Raw genomic sequence first — 16,918 nt, forward strand, 5'->3', positions numbered from 1 at the left:
AGCGCTTTCAGCACGGATTTCATTTTCTATAGTGGGAAACAAACAGAGCCATTACATTCTTGCTAGGCATTAGGTGTCACTTTTTGTTAAAAAAAGAACCATACCTCGGATACAGCATGAACAGAAAAAAAAAGGCAGATTAAGTACCGAAAAAATAAGAACACCATCGGTGAACAAGAGAGGGACTGCGACAGCGTGTGCATTCACCTTCGCAGAGAGAGACGAGTGAAAACACGCGCGCACTACGACTCTCGCGCGCCATCTGGCGTCACGTGTAGGCCTTGCCGACCGGCCGGCCGCTTTCTTGAGCCGGGATTCGGGAATTAGACAGCTCCCGTCTCCCCGACATCCATCGCGGAAATGGCGGCGCTAGATTAGTAACCTGCAAAACGTAACAAGATGGCGAGAGAGCTTCGGCGGCGTGAAATGCATCGATGTGGACTTTAAGAGATAAAAATCAGAATGGCCGAGGACGACGCCTTGACGCTGGTACGCTAAATATTAGCATTTGAGGTTTGTGTTTTGTTGGAAAAGTGATCTGCAAGTCTGGAATGGGGGAGCAAAGGCACAAGAGAGCCGCGATTAGCTCCGGAGGTCGTTTAGCTATCAGCAAAAGCTGATGAGTGTATTAAATGATGCAGTTAAGCAGAAGTATTTATCTGAAAAGAAATCATTCCTTTTTATTGTGCCTTTCATTCAATGATTGTAAATAACGTTAAGCATATTCACTGTAAAGTTGTGCGGTTTTCAACTGTTAGTGGTGTGGCTTAAGAGGTGGATGGTACAGAACTATCGTAGTCGGCCACTCATGCCTGGAAAATCAATATGTTATCATTGTGGAGTTATTAGTCCAACTTTGCCTTTGAATTATTTTGCAGGAGTATGCATTTCTTACGTGATCTCGTTTTGTATTGATGTTTACCCCCTTTCCTTATTCAGTATTGTTCTTATTTATAAATGGAAGCATCTCGTAAGAGTGCGGGGTTGATGTCTGTAACCGCATATACAAGTCAGTGTCGATTTGGTTGAGTCTGAAGCTAAAGTACTATTCTGAAACAAAGAAAGTAGCGTATAGCGTTTCCAGAGGAGTTTCCGAGAGCTACATTACCCGTCATGCACCCTGACTGTCACTGTCAGTATTCACGGCGAGTGAAACTAGCGACCCAAGAAGGTGGCGCTCTGGTAGAGCAGGGGTCCTCAACCTGTATTCCTTAGGCAGTGCTTCTCAAACTCGGTTCTGGGGACCCACCGTGGCTGGAGGTTTTTTTTCCAGCCAGCTTCTGTTTTTAAGTGGACTCCTGGGCTAATTAAATGAACTATTATTTCCCAAAGTCTGTGTTTTGGGAGCAATGTGTATTTTTTTTTTTTCATTTTATGAATATTTTCATCTTGATTTTCATTCTACTTTTCCAGGTGTTTTAATTGTTTAATTAATTCATTACTTACTAATTAGTGGGTCTGATGCCAAAGTAGTTGCAGCCTTTCATGATTTAATGTTGTTTGCCTGGTTGCCTGCTTTGCTCGCTTTTGTCATTATTAGGATACAATGAAGAGGGCAAACTGCACAGAGAAAAGGCAAAATATAATGAAATTAAATCTATAGCAAAAATATAAATATTTCTAAATGTCTTATAAGTGTAAGAATCATGTTGCTATGCCGGGTCCTCCCTTCGTGGAGTTTGCATGTTCTCCCCGTGCCTGTGTGGGTTTCCTCCGGGTGCTCCGGTTTCAGACATGCAGGTTAGGTGAATTGGCGATCTTAAATTGTCCCTAGTGTGTGCTTGGTGTGTGTGTGCCCTGCACACCTTACTTAACTTGCATATTTTCTCACAGCAATAATGTGAAATATTAGAAAAGGAAACTTGTTTCCCCCCAAAATGTAACAATTTCATGAATAGCCATGCCTCAAAAATAATGTTCAAGTATATTTTTTTCAACCATTTTTTTTATCTCCATTTGCCTTTTTCACTGACATTAGAAAGCTCAATTCACCTGCTCAACAAAAATACAAACTTGATATGAAAAATAAAATTGCCAGTAATGAAGTTTACCCCATAACTGATACATGAACTCTGAAGGAGAAAAAAATGAAGAAAAAGGATGCTGTTTTTATTCCTGCTTGTAACGTTTCAATAATGGAGAGTGTATGCAATGAAGAGATGAGAGCTTACATGCTTCATGGACATCTCATTTCTGATATGATATAATTTAATGAGAATTGCTTGATAGTGTATTTATTTGATCACTGTCAAAGTACAAATATTTTCTGGGTGCAAGTTAAGTAGGTAAAAGTGTGCTTTGCAATATAGAAGTCACTGCAGTTCTTAAACCTCAGCCCACCACTGCATGTCCGCTCATACATTATACATTAGGATTTTGCTTATATTTTATGGAATTTTGCTTGGCAGGGCCCTGTTTTACCAGGAACGTAGAAGAGCACATTACAGGCACTGTTTGTGTCAAGATGGCCTTTTTTATATGCAGTAACAGGTTTTAACTTTAGATGATGTACTGCTTGAACAGTTATCCTGAGAAAATCAAACCATTTGCAAACAGCGGTGCTAACCCTACCTGTTGTTCTAAATGCTTCCTCTTCTGATCCTCACTCTATTTTTTCATGTTTCATAGCCAGGCTAAATGGGCAGAATCAACGTAAACACGTCTAGAAATAGTGCTGCAGATTGTGTGCATTTTAATTAAAGTGCACACAAAGTTCTGGAAAATTAAAGTGCTGGATGTTGTGATATTGTCTTTTGTGTATGCATTTTTATTAAATATCAAATAAAAAATTGTATTTATTGCCCATCTGGGGGCAAGTGCTTTAAAGTGCTTGATAAGACTGTTGCTCTGCTGTTGCCAACTAATTTAGAGTCGAATGAGTTAAGCAATGTCTTTCAGTCCAGCTTCCCAAATGGCACTAGAACCATGATTGCATTTTTAGCGCTTTCGGAGACTTCTTTTGAAGTAGATTCCGATGCTTCAAATCTTGTAATCTTCCTTGATCGTACAGCTGCCATTGATAATGACAGTAGACTTCAACTCCATGAAGACACTGAAATGTCTGGTACTGCTTTAATGTTGTTTTATTTTTATCTTACTGTGCAGGAAGAAAATATTGGCCAAGGTAAACCCAAAATGAACCTCATTATTATCTGTACTAGAGGTCCTTGGCACTTGAGCCAGTCTTATTTTTGATGTTTGCTTCCTATAGGGAAGCTCGTCCGTCAACATAACATTTCTTCACTCTTTTGCAAAGTGTAATGCCAGAGGCCACTACTCAAAGCTTCTCATCTTAACTTCTTATTCTGAGAATGTATCCTCCTCACCAGTCTTGCAAGCAATCTGGGGCAGATATTTGCCTTTCTGGCATTAGCATAGATGAGATGAGATGAGACTCTCGCCTTGCCACTAACGTAGGTGTAGATAATTGAGCAGTATTGTATGGTGTTGTCATCAAGATTCGCTGTGAGTCCAGAATAACCATGTCATAACACAGAGTGTGGTCTTCCATCTTTGCTGAACTTGTATTTCATCTTGATAATAAGCAGCAACTACCAGATGAACAGTACAAGGAGGACATTACAGGAGGGCTCTGTTCTGTTTCTGCATAAATTGGCTTACCCAAAAAGGCAAAATTCGGCATGATTGTCCACTCCAAAGCCATTCTCCTTTCTAGATTTTTGCAGCTCAATGCTCTGCAAAAATGTTGACATTTTTTTCTAATAATAGACTTCAAAAGCGTAGAACAAAACAGAAACAAATGAACAATTTGAGAGCATGAACTGAGGTGGCAACCATTTTACTACAGTGGTATCATTTTTTTTGCATGGTGGGCTCAAAAAATACTGTCACCCTTGAAAAAGATGATCAAAACAAAATGTATGAAATAAACAGTACATTCCTTACTTATACCTCTGGTCAAAAAATAGAAAACTACAAAATTCAAAATAAACACTTTTAATTGACTGGTTGTTCTTTTTTTCAAAAAGTATGGCAGTTCAAATTCTTTTTCCAGTAGGGCTGAAAAGCAAATTCGGGGGATCTTAGTTCTTTCATGTGTGCATGAATTAGGAAATAAATGGCAAAAGGTTTTCATATGTTCATTGTCTGCCTGTTTGCTTGCTTTTCCTGTCAAATTTCTGTGAAACCAAACGCCAATAAATATACCTTAACTAACCGAATGTAACAGCTGGATGTCCTTCCTTTCCCTACAAAATATCAAGAACTATATGGAACACTTTGAAGAACTTTAAACCCAGTGATTTTTCCCCTCTTTGAAGACAATGTTAGATGCAACTTGTACAGTAAGGACAGATTGAGGTTGCCACAGTGTTTAAAAGCTCCATAAAGGCAAGGGAGAAACAGTGGATGCGATTTGACCTGAAAGGCTGAAAGCACTGAATATTGCAGAGTGCAGTCGTTAACATGCCTGTTAACATGTACTATGGAAGCAAAGCTAGAAAGCTGTGTTGGTCCCTAGTTTCACCAAGGCGGAAAACAGTTTGCATTCAAATTTTATTTAATATTTCTCTTTTTAGGCCCCCTGACAAACCCTTGGGTAGAACTAAGACTCTATTTGATAGGTGTACCTCAAAAAGAGTAATATGCATCATTGTACTTTGGCCGGGGAGCTGTGGAACCAATTACCTTTGTAAATAGAATAGGGTTAGGGTATCAGCACTGATATCCCAATTCGATTCTGATTAACAATGTCCCGGTTTGATATTGATTTTATTTTGACTGAATTAGCATGCACTGATATATTTGAAGTGGTATCTTTTTTTAGAAATTACTTTACCATGCATAGATAACATTAATATAATGTGACAAATTTCAGTAACACTTTATTTGAAGGGTATCTACATAGTGATTTCATAACATATGCATAGGCTTTGAATGACATTTGAGAAGAAATACAGGCCGTCCCCGGGTCAAGTACGAGATAGGGACTGTAGGTTTGTACTTAAGTTGAATTTGTATGTAAGTCGGAACAGGTACATTATTTTAATAAATGCTATTGTTGACCATCTGTAACCAAGTGCTCTGCCAATGAATGATGGAGTTTCACCTCTTTCTGACCTTTTTATTAGTTCTAATTTATTTTCAATGGTGATGGCTTTTCTCTTCTTTACTGTATCACCAGCACTTGCATCATATTTGTGTTTCAGAGACATTCTTGAAGGGTGAAGACAAAAGGTCAAGATGAGCTCTTCTGCACAGCACTGTGCACGTTATCATAGCAGAAAGGCACCAGATGTCAACACGTCTAATTATGTCAACGATCTAATTATGCAATTTTCATTACGCTATAACTTATTCAGTTTATTACATAGAAAATCACCCGAAAAATCCCGAACCATCGAGAAGTTTGTGATCTGACAACATGAAGAATCGTCTTTGCGCTGAACTGGAATCGTCCCCGCATAAATCAAAGTCATCCAGACGATCGGGTTCTGGTTAATTAGATCTGGGCCACCCTATACTGACAAGAGACAACTTCCTGCTATGTGCGTAACAGTACAGGCAGGCTTGCTATTGAGAATGAATGGGGGCAGCGAGGGGCGGTTCACCAGCCCACCTCACTGTCACCTCCACTACAGTATGCTGCCTGCAATGTCCGCTCCCATTCAACACGCAGCCATCTGAGGCACACTACAATGCTACCCCCCACCGCCCCGTTCACCCTCAATGGCCTCCGTTCAGCCACAACTGGGTCACCTCTTGCAGCACTACAAGCAGCCCACATAGAATGAACAGAGAGAACATAGAGTGCCGCCAGAGGTGACGCTACACTGTGCGAGCTGCGAAATTGCCCCCCTCCAGCCACCGCTTGCAGTGTCCCCAGGCAGAAGATTATAGAGCGGCAGTTACTGAGGCGCATGCGTCACAGCTGCGGCCCCGTTTTTTTGTCGTAGGTCGGATGTACGTAACCTGGGGACTACCTGTAGTTGATTAGTAATGAACAGTTACTATCAGTATTTAGAAGATGTAGAACTAAATATCATTGGTCTTTAAAAAAAAAAAAAATACAACTTTTTCACAGCACTGCACGCATTCAAAATTCACTGTAATTTAACTGATATATTTCGCCATATCAGTGTCCATATGGGGTGCTTCTTGTTTTAATACAGTGCAATGGCATCTACTTTATAAAATATCCATATCATCTTGCGAATAATATAATTATAAAATAATCAAATATTGTTTCTTAAATAATAAATGAATCCCCATGTAAACACCTTTCAACTAAACTGTTAGCCAAATTTATTACCCTGTTGGACATTTAAAATAATGTTGAATTAGTCAAAATTAAAGACTCATGTCTTTCTATAATTCTACAAGTTACATTTATTTTCAGTTGCTCACTTACAGCAGTCACTGTAATCAGTGTCAAAAATGTGTCCCAACATTCCTCTGACAAAAAGAAACATTTTAAAATGAGGATTTGGAGCTGATGCTTGTTGACAGCAGCACTGTATGAATGGAACATAAAAAGAACAGGCCCTTGTGACTGATAACGACCCTATTTTGGAGCTACTTCAAGTCGGCTGCGTTGCGCACACGCTCACCTTTGTATCACGAGCTTCTTTGAAAATTTCAACAACTGCCCATTTTTTCTTCCTAGTGAGGTGCGTTGTAGGGTCTCTTATCTTTACAGATAATAACTGCTATAGATTCTGTTATTTTTTGGGCATAAGGCAGCTTGGAGCTGAACACCTAATCCAGCGCAGACTGTTTATGCTCTACTCCTTTGGATGTCGACTGAGACAAACTTTTTGGGTGACATCAGGATAAATGACTTCTCAAATTTGTTGTGTTACAACAATAATTAACTTCCAAGCTGCACAGATTAAATACAGCTTTGCAAGTTGTTCTTTACCAACGCACTGTTTGAGTCTGTTGTAAGAAAACACATCTGATTTAAGTGTCTAAGATGCTGATTTCAGTTAAAGAGGACACACCATTTTATGCAAAATAGTAAAGTGCTTTCTCCATAGAAGCCTTAACAGACACATTAGCACCATCTACTGGATTGAACACCAAAAATGAAGACAAGCCAAAATCTACATATAGTAATTGAGCAGTGTAGAGATTCTCAAGATTGATCTTGTGACTTTAAGAATCAATTATCGAATTGTTCAAACGAAAAATAACGATAAATCAGAAAATTGATATTTTTACCCATGCCTAATATTGAGTGGATATCTAAAGAAAGATGTTGTAACAAATAATACTATATTACAAATAATAAGATTTGTAATATAAACGTTTTTAGCAAGATGTTTTTACATTCTTAATAGGAAAAGTAATTTAAAAATGAGATGACATGTTTTTAGATGGCTGATTAGTAGAATTTACTTAAAAATGTTTTGTAATTGTATTAGTAAAAGCCTGTAGTTTTATTTGCATGACACATACTTATTATTATGTGCTCTTTATTTTCTTTGTGTTATTTTGGTCAAGTTTTCAATAATTCAGCTCTTTGCAATATTAGATAATATATTTGTATATATAGTTTATTCAATATCATTTGGTTTTTACTTATGAGACTAGAGCACTACAAAATAATTACAAGTAAGTATGAAGAAACGGAGTGCAACATAAATGTAAAACAATGTTGAAATATAAAGAGAGAAGCAACATGAAATATACAGTATATGAAAAATATTTATATACATCAGGTTTGTGTGAGTGTGAACATGTGTAGGGGCTGACCAGGCCTTCCTTTTCCTTTCAACTTTCTTTGACCCTTCCTAGAGAATACCCAGAAGATTATAGGACAAACAAGAGATATAACTCTTCCAGTGTGTAATTGGTCTGCCTCTGGGTCTTCTTTCAGTGAGAGCTGTGTTTTGTATTCTTCACATGGGAGACACCCAGGGGACATTAATGAATCGGTGCAGTGGCAGGGGATTTACAAATGTTATACCAGGCTGTGGTCTGTAGACAAAGCTGTTGATTTACCAGTCAGACAATATCATCGTCATCATCCTCGTATATTGTCACAAACTCTTTATACTGTCTAATAGACTGAGAAGTACAAGTGGCTGCAATGAAATTTTTGTATAGGGTTACTAGGCTCTTAAGTGCCAGTGTGAGGAGCTAGACAATACTGAAGGTGCTTTGGACATATACTTAATATATTAATATAATGTATGTATAGGGTGGTTTTAAGTCCCAGTCCCGAGTATCATTGATCAAATTGTCAGTTGCATTCTGAAAAGTATATTTCTGTAGGCAAACAACAAACATTTATTGATGTATTCTCTGTAGAGAAGATGATTCCTGCAGCTACAAAAGCTTTTCCTCAATTCCCATCTGCAGTCTATTGGAGGTCATAGTCACCACACAAAAATAACAAAATGCAAACACTCCAATGAGGGTATACTGAAATAACATAAGAGTAAGGTTCATGTCTCTAAAGCTTAAAATGATGACAAAAAAACCTATTCTTATTTTATATGTATGTATTGCTTTGCCAATTGTCATAAAAGGGCAGGGCCATTTTTATTTTTATACTGTATTGAGGATTTGTTCTGTTCTGTGTATTGTATTGACCCCCTTCTTTTTGACGCCCACTGCACACCCAACCTACCTGGAATGGGATCTCTCTCTGAACTGACTCTCCCAAGGTTTCTTCTATTTTTTTCCCTGCAAGGGTTTTTTGTGGGAGTTTTTTCTTGTCTTCTCAGAGAATCAAGGCTGGAGGGCTGTGAAGAGGCAGGGCCTGTTAAAGCCCATTGTGGCACTTCTTGTGTGATTTTGGGTTATACAAAAATAAATTGTATTGTATTGTAAATGTAGCAGTGAATGGGTGCCAGTACTGAAGGCATATATTTACACTCACCTAAAGGATTATTAGGAACACCTGTTCAATTTCTCATTAATGCAACTATCTAATCAACCAATCACATGGCAGTTGCTTCAATGCATTTAGGGGTGTGGTCCTGGTCAAGACAATCTCCTGAACTCCAAACTGAATGTCAGAATGGGAAGAAAAGGTGATTTAAGCAAGTTTGAGCGTGGCATGGTTGTTGGTGCCAGACGTGCCGGTCTGAGTATTTCACAATCTGCTCAGTTACTGGGATTTTCACGCACAACCATTTCTAGGGTTTACAAAGAATGGTGTGAAAAGGGAAAAACATCCAGTATGTGGCAGTCCTGTGGACGAAAATGCCTTGTTGATGCTAGAGGTCAGAGGAGAAGGGGCCGACTGATTCAAGCTGATAGAAGAGCAACTTTGACTGAAATAACCACTCGTTACAACCGAGGTATGCAGCAAAGCATTTGTGAAGCCACAACACGCACAACCTTGAGGCGTATGGGCTACAACAGCAGAAGACCCCACTGGGTACCACTCATCTCCACTACAAATAGGAAAAAGAGGCTACAATTTGCACGAGCTCGCCAAAATTGGACAGTTGAAGACTGGAAAAATGTTGCCAGGTCTGATGAGTCTCGATTTCTGTTGAGACATTCAAATGGTAGAGTCAGAATTTGGCGTAAACAGAATGAGAACATGGATCCATCATGCCTTGTTACCACTGTGCAGGCTGGTGGTGGTGGTGTAATGGTGTGGGGGATGTTTTCTTGGCACACTTTAGGCCCCTTAGTTGGGCATCGTTTAAATGCCATGGGCTACCTGAGCATTGTTTCTGACCATGTCCATCCCTTCATGACCACCATGTACCCATCCTCTGATGGCTACTTCCAGCAGGATAATGCACCATGTCACAAAGCTTGAATCATTTCAAATTGGTTTCTTGAACATGACAATGAGTTCACTGTACTAAAATGACCCCCACAGTCACCAGATCTCAACCCAATAGAGCATCTTTGGGATGTGGTGGAACGGGAGCTTTGTGCCCTGGATGTGCATCCCACAAATCTCCATCAAGATGCTATCCTATCAATATGGGCCAACATTTCTAAAGAATGCTTTCAGCACCTTGTTGATTCAATGCCATGTAAAATTAAGGCAGTTCTGAAGGCGAAAGGGGGTCAAACATCGTATTAGTATGGTGTTCCTAATAATCCTTTAGATGAGTGTATATTTCAAAGAATTTTTTTATTCTTCATTTTCAATGTTTTTCTAGGCATTAATAAATTATTACTGCCAGCAAAGATATTTTCATCACGTACAAAATGCTGCTAATGAGAGACTGAAGAAATATGGGAATGACCAAGTTCTTTCATTTTTCCGGGCATATGGAATTTTAATGGAAGGTAATTGTGTTTTATTTTTTTAGAGATACTCTGCCTTATTAGTAATTTATTGTTTGCGTCTGGAACATAATTTATAAGAATAAATTTGATGTTATATTGTTATGAAGACAGGATTCAAGAGGCACTACGAGAACTTGAAGCCATTGAAATTAGAGGAGAAGTTTCACTGTGTACTTTAATAGCTCTAATTTATACTCACAAGAAAAGCTCTGATATTGGTAAGTGTTTTGCTGCTTCAATAAACATTTTATATTTTGTTGTAAACAAATTTTTAAATAAAAGTGTTTTTGTTAGCCTACCAAGTAATTTAAATTAAAAATATGTTTTTGGATTAGTATCGCATACACTGCATCCTGGGTTTCAGTCCCACATCTGAACCTTGTCTGTATAGATTTTGCAAATTCTCCCTTTGCCTCAACTGGCAAATTAAGCAGTGAGTAGGAACAATTTAATTTCTTTTTATTAAAAATGTCAAAACTTAAACAAGCAATATATTGATCCAGTCGAAAGGAAACATGCATATGTCAATAGTACTTTAAGTGTTTTATAACAGGAATTAATTTGTTAAAGTCAAAGGTACAGCGGGCACCTATATGGCTATCAAACATTTATCTGTTATTGCAGTTTAACCAGCTTGTTGTGTACATTGTTATCAAGATCATTTTATATAAGTAAAAGAACAGTGGGATATAAGGTATAAGGTGCATTCATTTTTACACAGTGCCAGTTGGTGACTTAGTTCATTCAATAAATAGCATAAGTTAAAAAAATTATGTAATACACGATTATGGTTGAAGACCTGAAAACATGCAATGTCAAATTTTGCAGTAATAGAAAGAGTGAGAAAATCCTTTTTCATGGCAGTGTTTAAAATCTAATTCTGAGTCACTGCAAAAAAAAAATGACTAGTCAAAGGAATGCATCAAATGATTAATTAGCTTGTCACATGATCATGCCTTCTGTTCAAAGGAAGGTCAGAAATAGGTAAAACACAATTATCCAATGAGGAGAAAAGGGTTAAGAGTTGCAGCTTACTGAAAATCAGCATGCACTAAAAGAGAGGGCTGGTGCAAAGTAGGTCAGTTCAGTGGAAGAAAAAAAATACATTAGAAAAGAGTAAAATGCACAACTGACATTACAAAGAATGTGAATCAAACAATATATTTAAACAATGTTCAGGTGTTTACTGCTTCATTACGTTTCTTGCCATACTAGTCTCCCAGAATCACAGAACTAGATTGGTGTCGCCATCACAGCATTGGCTTCTTGAAAGGCAAGAGCTGTATCAGCTCCTACTTAAAATGTAAGCATCAATACAGCAGGAATAGTTAAGGGATTATTGTATAAGCAAACTTGCAGACATAAGGAAGGGAAGAGCTGCTGCCTTCAGGTGCTGAGGTGTTAAATGCAGCTGCCATAGCAGTATATTTGCATTAACACTATGATTAAAAGTACAGCCACCTCATGTAACTAAACAGACAGCAAACTTTGTTTTCTGCCTTAAGGAGAAATTTATTAAGGTCATTACTAAAAGTAGCGTTGGAATTTTTGTTGAGTTGTTACAGTGAAACGATTTAGTAGCCTGTTGGCACATTACTAAAATTACTTGTCCAAAATGGCAAAACTAATAATCTGGTAAGAAATCAAATTTTCTTACACTAGCATATTACTACTACATTTGTGCTATGTACTTTTCATTTATGTTGAATATACTTGAACTACCTATTAAATTAAACATTGCAGTGAGCAATAATTAAAGTTCAAGAAAAGGTTTTTAGAAAATATTGTTTTTCTTTTTGACAACATAGCTCTTGGATCATTCACTTAGTATTATGACATTGTTGTGCATTAACCTTTTTTGCTTCTGATTATCATTACACTTTCTAGTACAATATAATGTTTTACAAAGTGAAATAATGTCTTTGGCAAAATTGCTTGTGATTTTAGCTTCTTCACTCTATTAGAGATAGATTTCCTTATGTTATCATTGTAAGCTGTGGAGCTTTATAATTTTTTGTAGACTGCATTGTATCAGACTGTTAAATGAAATGGAAAAAGGTGTTTAAAAATTTGTAATAAATTTCCATTTTTTCATTTATCAGATAGAGAGGCCATTCAGGAATTGGATGCAAAACTAAAGGAAGACCGTAAAACTGCAGGTCCAAAGGCACTTTATTTTGCAAGTTTGTTCTTGTGGTACCTTGGCCGTAATGAAAAAGCTCGAGAATATGCGGAGAGGATGATAAAAATATCCAATGGAACAAAGGAGGTGAAGCACAGTTTTGTTAAAAGAAAAAGTTAAATAGCAACAGTAGAAAAATTTGACACAAATAGAAATAGATTTCTTTAGTCACGATGTCATATGGATATGTCCTGGAAAAAGTGAAAAATTTTAAATTGGACATTTGTCTAATATCTGATTCAAAGAAAGGGCAAAGATGAGTAGTCCATACAATCTACTCTTTGTACTGTATACTGTGTTAGGAAGAATATGCACTTATTCATTCATTTTATTAACTTATACAGTATATTCTAGCATGTGAATAGGGCTTTAGGACAGTGAAGTGGCATCATCAGTGTAATTATACACTGGTACACATGGTAGTGGAGGGCTTGGAGAGAGCTCGGCCTGACGTCACACATATAGAAGCACAATGAATGCAGCTTAGAGGATGTGATATCTGCAGAGGATGGAAGGTTGATGTGTGCAATGTGCGTAATCAAAAGGCCACTGCTTTACTTCTTAGATACAGCATTTGGCCAGCAGTGGTCACAGAGTAAATTCCATCCACCCATTCATTATCCACCGCTTATCCGAGGTCGGGTTGCTGGGGCAGCAGCCTAAGCAAGGAAGCCCAGACCTCCCTCTCCCCGGCCACCTCCTCCAGCTCCTCTGGGAGGACCCCGAGGCGTTCCCAGGCCAGCCTGGAGATATAATTCCTCCAGCATGTCCTGGGTCTGCCCCGTGGTCTTCTCCCAGTGCGGCATGCCCGGCCCACCTCCCCAGGGAGGCGTCCAGGGGGCATCCTAACCAGATGCCCGAACCACCTCAACTGACTTCTCTCAATGCGGAGGAGCAGTGACTCTACTCCAAGTCTCTCCTGGATGACTGAACTCCTCACCCTATCTAGGGGAAAGTCCAGCCACCCTGCGGAGAAAACTCATTTTGGCCGCTTGTATCCGCGATCTTGCTCTTTCAGCCACTTCCCAAAGCTCGTGGCAATAGGTGAGGGTAGGAACGTAGATCGACTGGTAAATCAACAGCCTCGCCTTTTGGCTCAGCTCTCTCCATCATGACGGACCGTTGCAAAGCCCGCATTACTGCGGAAGCTGCACCGATCCGTCTGCCAGCCTCCCGCTCCATTCTTCCCTCACTCAAGAACAAGTCCCCGAGATACTTGAACTCCTCCACATGAGGCAGTAATTTGTTCCCAAACCCAGAGAGAGCATTCCACCCTTTTCCGGCTGAGAACTATGGCCTTGGTTTTAGAGGTGCTGACTCTCATCCCCGCTGCTTCACACTCGGCTGTGAACCACTCCAGTGAGAGCTGGAGGTCACTGTCCGATGAAGCGAACAGAACCACGTCATCCACAAATAGCAGGCCCTCTCCATTCCTCGGCTGCACCTAGATATTCTGTCCATATAACTTATGAACAGAATCAGTGACAAAGGGCAGCCCTGGCTGAGTCCAACCTCGATAGGAAACCAGTCAGACTTATTACCGGCAATGCGGACCAAGCCCTGCTCCTCCTGTACAGGGACTGAATGGCTCGTAACAACAAGCCTTGTACCCCGTTCTCTTGGAGCACACCCCACAGGATGCTTCGAGGGACACGGTCGAATGCCTTCTCCAAATCCACAAAACAAAACACATGTGGACTGGTTGGGCAAGCTCCCATGCCCCCTCCAGGTTCCTGGCCAGGATATAGAGCTGGTCCAGTGTTCCACGGCCGGGACGGAATTCACATTGTTCCTCTTGAATCCGAGATTCGACCATTGATCAAACTCTCTTCTCCAGCACACCTGAATAGACCTTACCGGGGAGGCTGAGGAGTGTGATGCCCCTATAGTTGGAGCATATCCTCCGGTCACCCTTCTTAAAAAGGGGGACCACCACCCCGGTTTGCCAGTCCAGAGGCACTGCCCCCGATAGCCATGCGATGTTGCAGAGACGTGTCAACCAGGACAGCCCCACAACATCCAGAGCCTTGAGGAACCAAGGGTGAACCTCGTCCACCCCAGGGGCCCCGCCACCTCTGAGCTTAACTACCTCGGCGACCTCGACTCCTGTTATGGACGAGCCCCCTTGGAGTTTTCCAGCTCTGCTTCCTCTAAGGAAGACATGCTGGATGGATTGAAAAGATCCTCGAAGTATTCCTTCCACCGGTCAATAACGTCTGCAGTTGAAGTCAGCAGGGCCCCATCCTCACTGTACACAGTGTTGGTGGAGCACCGCTTTCCCCTCCTGAGGCACCTGATGGTTTGCCAGAACCTTCTTGGTGCTGACAGAAAGTTGTTTTCCACGGCTTCCCCAAACTCCTCCCATGCCCGAGTTTTTGCCTCTGCAACAGCCAATGCCGCCACACGCTTGGCCTGCCAGTACCCCTCAGCTGCCTCTGGAGACCTACTGGTCAACCAGACCCGATAGGACTGTTTCTTCAGCTTGACGACCTCTAGAACCGTAGGTGTCCACCAATGGGTTAGTGGATTGCCACCACGAGAGGCACCGACAACCTTGCGGCCACAGCTCCGTTCTGCTGCTTCGACAATGGAGGCTCAAAACATGGCCCATTCAGACTCAATGTCCTTCACCTCCCTTGGAATGAGATTGAAGTTCTGCCAGAGGTGACAGTTAAAGATCTTTTTGACCGGTCCCTCCACCAGACATTTCCAGCAGACCCTCATTATACGTTTGGGTCTGCCTGGTCTGTCCAGCAGCCTCTGCCGCCATCTGATCCAACTTACCACCAGGTGGTGATCAGTTGACAGCTCAGCCCCTCTCTTCACCCAGGTGTCCAAGACATAAGGTCGCATTTCCGATGACATGATTACAAAGTTATTCATCGAGCTGTAACCTTGGGCATCCTGGCGCCAAGTGCACTTATGGACACCCTTATGCTTGAACATGGTGTTCGTTATGGACAATCCATGGCCAGCACAGAAGTCCAACAACTGAACACCACTCGAGTTTAGATCAGGGAGGCCATTCCTCCCAATCACACCTCTCCAGGTTTCACTGTCTTTGCCGACGTGAGCGTTTAAGTCTCCCAGCAAGATGATAGAGTCCCCGGGAGCTGCGCCTTGCAGCGCCTCTTCCAGGGACTCCAAGAAGACTGGGTACTCCGAACTGCTGTTCGACACATAAATGCAAACAACAGTCAGTGTCCTTCCCCCAACTCGAAGGCATAGGGAAACAACCCTCTCGTCCAACGGGGAGAACCCCAACGTGCAGGCCTCGAGCCAGGGGGCCATAAGCAAGCCCATCCCTGCTCGACGCCTCTCACCCACAGCAACTCCAGAGTGGAACAAAGTCCAGCCTCTCTCAAGAGGAATGGTTCCAGAGCCCAGACCGTGCATAGAGGTGAGATCGACTATATCTAGCCACTACCTTTCAACCTCTCGCACGAGTTCAGGCTCGTTCCCCCCCCAGAGAGTCAGTTTCGGCAACCGAGGGTCGGAACGCCAGAGTTCCCACCTTTGGCTACTACCCATATCGCATTGCATCCGACCCCTATGGCCTCTCTTGCAGGTGGTGGGCCCACAAGAGAGCGGAACCACGTTGCTCCTTCAGGCTGAGCCTGGCTGGGCCCCGTGGTCGAAGGTCCAGTGACCCCCACCCCCGGGCCTGGCTCCAGGGTGGGGTCCCGGATGCCCTTTCCCCCGAGAGACCCCATAAATTCAGTAAATTCTTGGACTGAAATAAATGGTGCTGTGACTCGGGATAAAATGCAAAAATTCAGTGTTTCACATAGGAACAGAGGACTGGGAGGGTGCTCAGAGGCTGCAACCATCCACAAGAGGAATAGAAGGTTTTCCTATTTCTCTGTGTGGTGCAAAACTTCTGAGTGTGTCTTTGTAATCCAAAGGTGTTGCTGGAGTGGTGCTAACAGCGACACCCACAGTGCTCTTAACCTACTTACCAGACAAAAGAGGAACCAATTCCAGATGTGACATTTGACTAGTAACAGCGACAGACTAAATTCCCAGATTGACGAGAAATGGTAGTGTGATATGGATTTGCTCAGTGTAGAACGTTTAAGGCTGTTTGGTGATTGTCATTGTAATATAACATCTAGCAGTAAGTTTAAAAGTAATTGGGCTGAGATTAAGTTCAGCCTGATAATCGCCCAAATGGAAACACACTATTCATACTTTAGAATTTGTACCATCTGCAGGGGGACAAGAGGTTCCCATACTGATCTGTGAGATGCACAGCCATTTTGCCTCTTTGTAACCCAAAGTTCCCTCATTTGCATTCCAAGAGTTGTGCTGATGACCTCATCCACAGATCAAATTCTGGGACAGAGACAAAGGAAGATGAGGTAGGGACCAGTCCTAGGCAAGGGTGCAAACAGCCATATATGAGACGATTTCAAAAACATTAGTCCACCTGACCCGCACATTTCTGAGATTTGAGAGAAAACCTTAGTGGCCATAGACAAAAACATGCACACAAAGGGAGAATATGCA

General features: G+C 41.2%; 1 protein-coding gene across 2 annotated transcripts in view; it reads left to right on the forward strand.

Annotated features, from left to right (window-relative positions):
- Window positions 1–267: 267 nt before the first annotated feature.
- ttc21b (tetratricopeptide repeat domain 21B) overlaps window positions 268–16,918 on the forward strand; it is a 114,262-nt gene continuing 97,611 nt past the window's right edge. Inside the window, exons 1-4 of one of the 2 annotated variants that reach the window (XM_039757528.1) lie at window positions 268–489; window positions 10,098–10,227; window positions 10,335–10,445; window positions 12,330–12,496. In XM_039757528.1, coding sequence (XP_039613462.1) covers window positions 463–489; window positions 10,098–10,227; window positions 10,335–10,445; window positions 12,330–12,496 — 435 coding nt within the window. In that variant the 5' untranslated portion in view covers window positions 268–462. The remainder of the gene's footprint in view (window positions 490–10,097; window positions 10,228–10,334; window positions 10,446–12,329; window positions 12,497–16,918) is intronic. The other variant, XM_039757527.1, reaches the window with a different exon arrangement.

The sequence above is a fragment of the Polypterus senegalus genome, chromosome 6 (assembly GCF_016835505.1).
Source record: "Polypterus senegalus isolate Bchr_013 chromosome 6, ASM1683550v1, whole genome shotgun sequence".
Lineage (NCBI taxonomy): Eukaryota > Metazoa > Chordata > Cladistia > Polypteriformes > Polypteridae > Polypterus > Polypterus senegalus.